General features: G+C 41.1%; 1 protein-coding gene across 1 annotated transcript; it reads left to right on the forward strand.

Annotated features, from left to right (window-relative positions):
• The first annotated feature begins 7,962 nt into the window (after positions 1 to 7,962).
• On the forward strand, positions 7,963 to 8,577 carry LOC113700872 (uncharacterized). The gene is made up of 2 exons (XM_027221303.1): positions 7,963 to 8,161; positions 8,324 to 8,577. Exons 1-2 carry the CDS (start codon positions 7,963 to 7,965, stop codon positions 8,575 to 8,577), a joined length of 453 nt encoding a protein of 150 aa, XP_027077104.1.
• The last annotated feature ends 1,553 nt before the right edge of the window (positions 8,578 to 10,130 follow it).

Consider the following 10,130-nt stretch of genomic DNA (forward strand, 5'->3'; position numbering starts at 1 on the left):
CTTATTGGTTCGAGATATTTTGCCATCGTAACTCTTAACGTATTCCTGTCATGAAATTTAAAATCTTCTGGTACAATAAAATCAATTTCACTAGCAGGAATTAAAGAATAAGAGTTAGGAAAATATTGATTAAGGAATGGAGGAGATGTCACTGCATTTGGAGATTGTTCATTGAATTCATTCACTTGAACCATTTGATGTTGGGGTCTCATGTCTTGCACTTCAACTTTCTTTTCAACAGTATTTTTAGATCCTTCTTCTTGAGATTCTCGCAGTACCATGTCATTTGTCAGGATAATTGCACTCTCATCTTTCTCATGGTCGATAATAGTCTGTGAGGGCAATTCTTCACTTATTCGAGAAGTCAATTGCGTTATCCTAGATGTCAATTGATCCATTTGATCTGCCAGGTTACGCATGCTCGCTTGTGTCTCCTGATGAAAATTCAATGTCTCCTGTTGAATTTGATGTGTCTCCTGCTGAATTTGATGTGTCTCCTGTTGAATTTGGTATGTGTTAGTAGCTATTAATTCAACTATTTTTTCAAGAGACATACCTGACATGGATGACGGTTCTTGAGACTCTAACTGTTGAAAATCTATTAGTCTTTGTTCATAATTAAAATTGGAATCATCCCACCATCCTTTCTCATACCCGTTTGAATAAGAGTCATACCAGGTTTGATATTGAGGTGGAAAATCTCCAAAAGTATCGATTGGAGCACTTAGACCATTTTGAAATGTATGGCATATGTCGATTGAATTATCTGAGGTAAAATAAGTTCCACAATTTGCAACAACCCATTGATCATTAGAAAAAGCACAAGCCTCATAACCCCTTCTAGAAATAAAATCCAATCTATCACCAAAATACGGAATGTTAGCAGCCATAAAGTATATATAAAAAAAATATAAGAGAAAAATAAAAAAATGAAAAAAAAGATGAACTCAAAAAGAAACAAATTAATCAAGCACCATTCCCCGGCAACGGCGCCAAAAATTGACAAGTGCCGAACCTGTGCAATAATAATAAATAAAACCTAACTACCACCTGAAGCAGCCAATAATCAATTCGAGTACTGGAGTAGGGACTCTAGGTGTGCAATGGGTTACTTGATTCACCCTGTTCCCGAAGAGTTTGCTTAATCCGATATACCTGAATTAATTATTTAACTGAATTCACTAACTAGTAGACAGTGACAAGTAGGGTCGTCTCCTCAGGGACTAGCGAGAAATTTGTTTCTTTTCAAGTAAAGATTAATGGGGGGTTTTTTTGGGCTTAAATGCTAACTAAATAAATTAAATGCAGAAAATAATTAGAGAAACTCTAGCCAAGGATACACTTCAGAAATAGTTCATGCAACTGATCATCGATTCAAATATAATTCTAACATTTATTAATAGATTAGTTATAGTTGTCATGCACGCGATAAACAACCAACCTTTCCTTAATTTCTCGATAGTTAAGGTACGACCGTTAACTATTTCTCTAACCCAAAAACAATCCTAGGTACGACCGTAGGATTTAATTTCTAGATTGCATTAATAATTAGAAAGGCCCAATCCTAACTAACAAACACGCTACGAGGGTTTGTTTAAATTAGATCGTATGTTCCCCTGACATAAACCCAATTACGCCAGTTGCTACTGAGATAGAGATAACGAACAATTACGGATTCAATTACCCCTATTTAGCAAAATAACCTATATGAATAATTAATTATTGCGCACTAATCAATCATACATAAGGGTTATAACAATTAAAAGCAGGAAACATATAAATACCAATAAATGAGAAAAACAATTAAAAGCGGTTTAGATCTCACAGTAATTGTCGAACCAATTCATCAGTTGTCCCCTTGACTAGAAATAGGAGGTTAATCCTCCATTAATGGAGAACAACCATGCGAAAAAGCTGTCTCAAGCTTGCAGAATTGTTCCTGGCTTTTTCTCTAAAGCTAATGAAAGCAAAGCGAATGGGAGGGCCAAGCGGCCGTTTTTCCCCTAGGGGTCACGGTTCTCCCCTCCTTAAAGAAAGGAAAACCTAAGTGACTCTCTCACTCCTCATCTGCCGCCCCCTTATTTCGAAAGCTAAGGAATTCTTTTTGAAAACTATTGACAGTCAAAACAAAAACCAAGTCCCCTAATAATAGTCAACAATAATGGCTCTTAAGGGTCTCTCACAAAACATACGAGAGATTCCCTTTTTTTCTCCCTTCAATTTCGGTCAAAGCAAGATTGGAAGACAATTGCAATGGTCCCCACTTTCCAAGGTCAACAACCGTGGCTTTTTCCTTCTCCTGATGGTTTTCTCCACAAGCACCAAAATCCCCCAAAAAGCCCAGCCGACCTCCTGAGAGTCTACTTCCCCTTTTTATGTTGGTAAGTACGAAATTAAAGGAATTGGTTCTCTTCAGCTTCTTAAGTGGACCTCAGTGGTTGAAGTGGCCCACGTGCGACGAATCTTCTAAATTTTTATTTTAAGTACTTTTCATCATGAGTTCCTGCAATTAGCACCAAAATCATATCTGAGTAGAATCAATCAATTAAAATAATATTTAGCTAAAATCAAGGGGAAAATAATTATAAATTTAGCAACAAATTATAACCTATCACATTTACCCAAAACTACCATCCTACCCAACCAAGCCCTTTGCTGGCTCGAATAGTCCGTTGAATAGAGGCTTTTGGGGCCCAGTTCAATCGATGCGGCGAGGCACATATACGGCTTACATTCATGCACACTTACAGTAACATTCAGTCAATTATCGACCTTCAAGCTCAACTAAATCAAATGCGATAAAGTACACCCTCGACTTAGAAGGCGAGGGACAATTGAGATACACTTCACAAAGAATCATTTAGTAATAATTCATGATAAGCACATTTGTCACATAATTTCACTTAAATACACATAAACAGTTAAACACATAAATTCGGAAAACACTCACCAAGGATTCGAATGACTACTCTCGAGTCTCGAATTGGTTTCCTGGTTCATGGCTACTTCCTGGTACAAGTTAATAATTTTAAAGTAAATATATAATTTGTAGATGATCATTTATTATTCTTTTATTTAAACCATTGAAATCAAGTTTGACCTTTCATTCCTTCATTTTTAAGTTAAATCAAATACTAGATTGCCTGTGGTTTACGTCTTGTTAAATTTATTAGTTTTCTAGTTTTAAGTTCTCAAAATTGTTCATATAGTTAGTGTCAAAATGCTATGAGATGTTTCGTATAAATTCACCACTAATTTTTCTAGCAATGTACCCGGTCCAGCACTCATTATTCCCTCCACTCCTTCCTCTCACTCTCATGCTCTTACTAGATAGGCAACTCATATTCATTAAGCTACAAAGTAGCCTTAGCTATCATCTATGAAAGCTTACAAAGTTGGAAATTAGATTAAATGCTGGTTAAAAGTTGATTCTCACGGCTAGCATTATCGCAAAAATGCATTCGGGAAACAAAAGAAAGGCAACGAGAAAGGCAGCTTTGCCACCCTCTGGTGTTTTGATCATAACTGGAGATATACTTATCAGATTGAGGAAAATTTTATAGTGATTTGAAGTTAAGATATAGACCTACATTTCTTATGAAGACATCGATATCCAGTTCTCACATTTTCAGGCTCAAAAATGGCCAGACATAAGCACATTCTGCTTCACTCCCTCGGCCAACATTCTGCTTTGCCACCCTCTGGTGTTTTGATCATAACTGAAGTTACGCTTATCGGATTGAGGCAAATTTTATAGCGTTTCGAAACTAAGACATAGACACCCAGTTCTCGCATTTTCAAGGTAAAAAATGTACGGTCAGAAGCACCTTCTGTTTCACTCTCTCGGTTGAAGCTAAAAGAATTTCAGCATGTAATGGCTTAGCAGCTGCATTTTTCCCTTTTCATTCCTCCTCAGTTTTCTGTTCCAGATTGTGTACAAAGTATATTGATTCAACTTCAAGTTAACTTAAGCAAAACGGGGCAGTTTATGTTCAAAACTCGAAAGGAAAGCTGACTAAAATTCAGCTCTGCGCAAGGCTGCAAAACTGAAGTACCGCAGCTTGCATCAGAGTTCTTTCACGTATGGTTCTCTCCACTTCACACTCACTAACCTACGACTGACCCCTTAAACTGAAGAAGGCAACAAATAATCTGTTGCATGCACCCCATAACGTTATTAACCCAAGAAATTTTGACATCAGTTGCAAGTTCCAGCTCAACACTCAGTTTCTGCAATTTTTCTGAGATTTCACAGTTGTTGCCCGGCATTTACTTCAGCTACAAGCTCTTTTCACTCTAGTTATCAACCCTGCTCTAAGTTCTCAGGTAAGACAAGAAAATAGCATATAGTTTGAGCTTCTAGCAGAAAATTACTCCCTACTTTCTGTTAACAAGCTGCATGGTCAGTTTTTTTTCCCTCGGATGGAGCTGAAAGGTAACCACTCCCTAAACAAGTTTTCCCTTCAATCAAACTGAGTTTTTCTTAGCTACATTCCAGCATACCACAGTAATATCCAAGTGTACTAGTTGTTTAGAAGGTTATTGCAGTCACGTACCTCGTTCTTTCCTCCTAACGTTTGAAAAAAAATTGCAGATTGCACGTTTGGTTTCCTGCTCCAGTTCCCCTACTGCTCCAAACTCCTTTTCGTACTCACTCTTGGCTCACAATTCTAAGGCTACAAACTGGAAGAATTGCAGTTAACAATATCTAATTCTCTCCTCCTCACTCTCTCGATCGCAGTTGGATGCAAGAGAGAATCAGAAAGTGTTTTCCTTTTTCTCCCTCTGGTTTGAGTGCCGAGATGAAAGAAAGGTGGTTTTGGTCTCTCTCTCGGTCTTGCTCCTAATATCTAGTTGGTAAGAAAGGAAATGGAATGTGTTTCACTCGGCCACCGCCCAAGCATTGTCTCCGCTGTCTCCTTTCTCCCTTGGTCATCACTTCATTTAGCTAATGGATGGGCAGCTATCATCATAGGTGTTATTCACCGCCCAAGATTACAAGCCAAGTCCTCCTAATTTCTTCCTTCCAACGTTTAACTTGGTAGGCAGCTACCTAGCTTTCATTTGGTTCCAATTCTTCCAAATATTTTCCCTTTCTCGGTCATGAACTTGTGAATTTCTGAGGGTTGGTTTCTAAACAAGGCATGGTAGTTAGTCCGAAGTTCCATGGTTGTTTCGGTCTTTTCATTTTAGTTTATTTGGTTACCCCGAGTCCGTAATTTTATTTGTCTCACACATTGACTCAAAATTTCGTTTGTTCTAATTTGTATGTACCTTGAAAAATTTTGCTTATATTGATCTAGTAGATTTTCACTCATTTGGTTTTAAAGAAAATTAATTAGTCAGTGTAACTTATTCAACTATATAATATATTCAAATGACTCAAATTACAATATGCATATCATATGTTTATTTGCTTCATATAATTTTTTTTTACACCATTCTAGGATATTTCTAAATTCTCAATTTTTATATGAATTCAATTAGGCATTTTAATTTAACCATTTATTCGTTATATATAATATTTCTAATATCAAAGTAATTAAAATAAAAGAAATTCATAGCATACATATAATTTTTCTCGAGTTCTCACAATTTTATATTATATTCATGTCAGAACAATAATTTTTTGATTTTTTATTTTTTAGACAATAATAAAATGAAGTAGCCTTTAATAGAAGACTTTATTGTAGAGATAATAAAATAATTGCCCAAAATACAATATATAGCCATGTGATGCATCCCATCATTGATGGCACCAGTAGCTTTCAATCAATGTCAGTTGTAATTACTCTAGTCCCTGCTCTTAAAGCATCTTCGACGTTTTGCCACTGGGCTTTTGGTCTGGTGGTCAAAACTGGTGGTGCGAGAGGTCAAGGGTTCAACCACAAATTTATCATTAAAATGTGGCGGTCTTTATTGGTCATGATCGAGGGAGTCTATACTCACGTCGAGTCCCTTTCCCCCTTTTCCTAGATTAGGCTAAATTAGGTTATAGGACTTCTATCGTTGCGCCAAAAAAAAAGACCAATATTTCCACAACTTGCTGCCATGTTAAAGGCTCTAGCAGTGTTATTAACATTTAACAAACGTCAAGCCATATATAACTTGTCTTATATAATTAAAGTAAAAGTAGAAATTAAAAATTCAAATCTTAATAAGTTCAAAGGAACGAAAACCACCAATCTAAACAAGGCATGTTTCGGCTCGAACTCCACGCTTTGGCTCCCTTCAAAACGGCTCACCCGTCCTTTTCCATGACCAGTATCGCCTTGCCGAGATGAGCCTTGTCATGACTCCACCGATCATCTCGAACACCTCGGTGTGAAGCCCTATGATACCTGATGGGACAACTGGGGCCAAGTCACAGTCTGTTGCTTACTAAGGGGCAAGACAGTTGATGGGACCTGCCTGACAGACCTGATGAGATAGGCTGACATGCCCAGTCTGTCAGGACATGGGAAGTTGTTCCCAACCGCCATTTCTCTCCGATTGTCTCCTATAAATACAAGGAGGCTACTAAGAAGAGGGGCTTTTTTTCTAAGCTTACAAGGCATATCATCCACAAGCTTTTTCAATAAACTCTCCCCTAATATAAGCTAACTAGATCGTCGGAGGTAAACCGGGGGACTATGCCCCATCTCTGACACTTTGAGCAGGTGATTTCTGTAAAGCTGTACCCACTTCAGGAGCATTACTCCAGCACCTAGGGGAAGTCTGCCGATTCCGAAAATCACCTCTTCAATTGGCGCCGTCTGTGGGAACACGAAGACATCAAAGGATGAAGTCTACGCGATCTAGGAGCAGGAAGGCTCTCACTATTGGAGCTGAACCAAGTGCTGAAGCTCAACCCGAAGATGCCTCTGGAGGACAAGGGTCCCCAGAGAATCAGGCTACAAACGGAGAAGCCATAGCCCAAATGGCCGAGTTTGTGTCCGAAAATCCTAATATCTTTGAAGAATTAGAGAGGAACTTCAAGAGGCAAGGCAAGCAAAAAGCTGAGTCCTCTAAGAGAAAGTCGGATGATTCTCCCGAACTCCCATCTGATGAGGACTCTGAAGGGAGACCTTCCATAAGGAGTACCCCGAAGCGGGTCCCCTCTAAAGCCACCTCTAGGATGGCCTCAATTTCAAAGGCGTTTTCAAGGGACCTGCTAGGGAAACGAGCCGAGGAGGAATCTCGGCATTCGGGAAGGTCGGGAGTGGATTACATGAGGGCTCCGCCTTTCACTGATGACATCAATGAGGAGAGGCTCCCCCAAACTTTAAATTGCCCACCATACCGCCTTATGATGGCCGAGGTGAACCGGAGGATCACATTCATGCTTTCATCTCGGCATTCCGATTATATTGCATTCCAGACCCGGTCATCTGCCGGGCTTTTCCAGTATTCTTACAGGGAACAATTCGAAAATGGTTCTGGAGTTTGGAATTTATGAGCATCTCCACTCTGGGGGAATTAGTGGACAAATTTTTCCATCAGTTTATCTCTTCCAGACCGACGACGAGGACTTCAGCTTTCCTGTTAAATATACAACAGAATCCAGGGAAGTCCCTTCGCGCTTATGTGCAGAGGTTTCAAGATGAAAACGTGCAGATACCTGATCCTAATAAGCAGGTAATCATAGCCGCCTTCACAAATGGGCTTGTTGTCAGGGTGTTTAACACCGTGATACACAAGAAGTACCCTCGAACGCTTCGGGAGCTCTGGGAAAAGGTCGAAAAAGGCATACAGGCCGAAGACTTGAACCGCATGAAAAAGGAAGCCTAAGTGGCACGCTCCGGGCATAATTCCCAAAAAAAGAAGGAATCAGGCCGGGGTGATGCTAGTGCTATGGTTGGTTTCCAGAGCCCTAACTGAGACCGCCGGAGCATTTTTGATAGAATTGCCAAGGGTAAGTCAGCCTTTCCAGATTCCAGTCTGACCTCATTGAACACCAATCGTTCCCATATCCTTACTATCATGGAGCAGAATCGCCTTGGGCGGGCCCCTCCCAGAATGGCCGGAATGAGGGAAAAGAGGAATTCCAACCTTTACTGCGCCAATCACCGGGACATTGGGCACGAAATCGAAGATTACAATGACCTGAAGAGAGATATTGAAGAACTGATTAAGCGAGGGTACCTGAAGCAATTTGTCCGCAGAGACGAATGCAATACGAGTGACCCTCACCAAGACCATTGGGGCGAACCCCGTCGAGAAAATAACCGAAGTGAACCCCGTCGAGAGGACAGAAGAGGGTCCAGAAGCAGCTGCCGACCCCCCGAAGATCCTAGGGAGCCGAGACGGCCTTCCCGAGATTGATCCCCTGGCTATGGGTCAGGTTATGGGCCAAACATAGCCGGGGTCATAAACACTATTGTTGGAGGTCCGACAGGAGGAGATAGCCAAAACTCCCGAAAGAGGACCTATAGGCAAGTCAATTCAGATCAGGCCGAGGCGAGCTCCCGCGTAACTGAAACAATCACCTATGGCCCAAGTGATCCTGTTCCGACTACTTCCAGCAGTCATGAAGGCTTGGTGATTGAATTGCTCACCAATAATTACCTAGTAAAGAATGTGTACGTTGACCCCTGAAGTTCGGTGGATGTTATGTACTATCGGACTTTTGAAAGCTTAAAATTAACAAGGGACCAGCTAGTGCCCGTGAGAACCCCACTTGTGGGGTTCGGGGGCATGTTGTTCACCCCGAAGGGATGGTTACATTGATGGTGACCGTGGGACGACATCCTCGGTGCTAAACTGTTCCCGTCAACTTTGTTGTGGTCAAATCTGATTTCCCGTATAATCTTTTCATGGGGCGACCTACCCTAAACGCGTTACGGGCGATGTATTCAACATACCACTTGAGCTTTAAGTTCCCCACGCCAGTCGGCATTGCCGAGATCAGCAGTGATGTCTGTGCCGCAACAGAATGCTACCTCGCTACTCTCCAGGCCGCTTCCTCTTCCTCGACCGAGCTGAAAACCGCCTCAATTATCCGAGAAACCTGAAAGACTAGAGACCGGAGATGAGGTCGAAGAAGTCCTTCTCGATCCTTCAAAACCCGAGCAAACCATCCGCGTCGGCACTAGTTTGCCCGAGCCACTTAAGGGCGAAGTGGTTAATTCCTAAAAGAGTACCAGGATGTCTTTGCTTGGACCGTTGATTAGGTCGTGAGAGTACCACATCACCTTATGTTGCACGAGCTGAATGTTGACCCACGGGTGAAGCATGTCTAGCAGAAAATGAGACATTTCGGCCCGGAACGTGAAAAAGCCGTCACTGAAGAGATGGATAAGCTCTTACTGGCATAGATTATCAAAGAAATGCAATATCTCACATGGCTGTCCAACCCAGTCATGGTTAAGAAGGACGTCGGAGGGTGGAGAATGTGTATGGATTTCACGGATCTGAATAAGACCTGTCCAAAAGATTATTACCCACTCCCGAAGATAGACAGCTTAGTTGATTCGGCAGTGGGTTACGAGATCCTCTTTTTGCTAGATGCCTTCAAAGGCTATTACCAGATAGGAATGAGCGAAGAAGACCAGGAGAAAACTGCCTTTTTCACAGATCGAGGAATTTACTGCTACACCACCATGCCCTTCGCTCTAAAAAATGCCAGGGCGACGTATCAAAGACTGGTCAACTGAGTTTTCAAGTCTCAAATAGGAAGGAACGTTGAGGCCTACGTTGATGACATACTCTTAAAAAGCAAGCATGCCTCGGCGTTCTCATCTGATGTAAGAGAGGTCCTCGATATCCTCCGAGATACGAGGATGATGCTCAATCCCAAGAAGTGCATATTCGGCATCACATCGGGCAAGTTCCTAGGCTATCTAGTGTCACGCCGAGGTATAGAAGCAAATTCCGACAAGGTGAAGGCGATTCAAGAGATGTATTCACCTAGAAGCATCCGAGACGTCCAAAGGCTGACGGGGAGATTGGCAGCTCTTAATAGGTTCTTGTCACAATCTGCTACAAGAGCGCTGCCATTCTTCAAAGTGCTGAAGAATGCAGACATATTTTCTTGGACTTGTCGCGCCCCATTTTTGAAATAAGAATAAATAAAAGACGAGTTTAGAAAAAATGGCTTTTGATTCAATTTTTGATTGGAAAAAATGATTTTTGATTTAAAAAGAAAATGG

Source organism: Coffea arabica, chromosome 7e, assembly GCF_036785885.1.
Source record: "Coffea arabica cultivar ET-39 chromosome 7e, Coffea Arabica ET-39 HiFi, whole genome shotgun sequence".
NCBI lineage: Eukaryota > Viridiplantae > Streptophyta > Magnoliopsida > Gentianales > Rubiaceae > Coffea > Coffea arabica.

Excerpts from the sequence above, each read along its gene's own strand:
- LOC113700872 (XM_027221303.1), top strand. The coding sequence starts at position 7,963 with ATGGAGCAGAATCGCCTTGGGCGGGCCCCTCCCAGAATGGCCGGAATG. Across the intron at positions 8,162-8,323 it reads CAGAGACGAATGCAATACGA|GTTATGGGCCAAACATAGCC; the intron begins GTGACCCTCACC and ends GCTATGGGTCAG.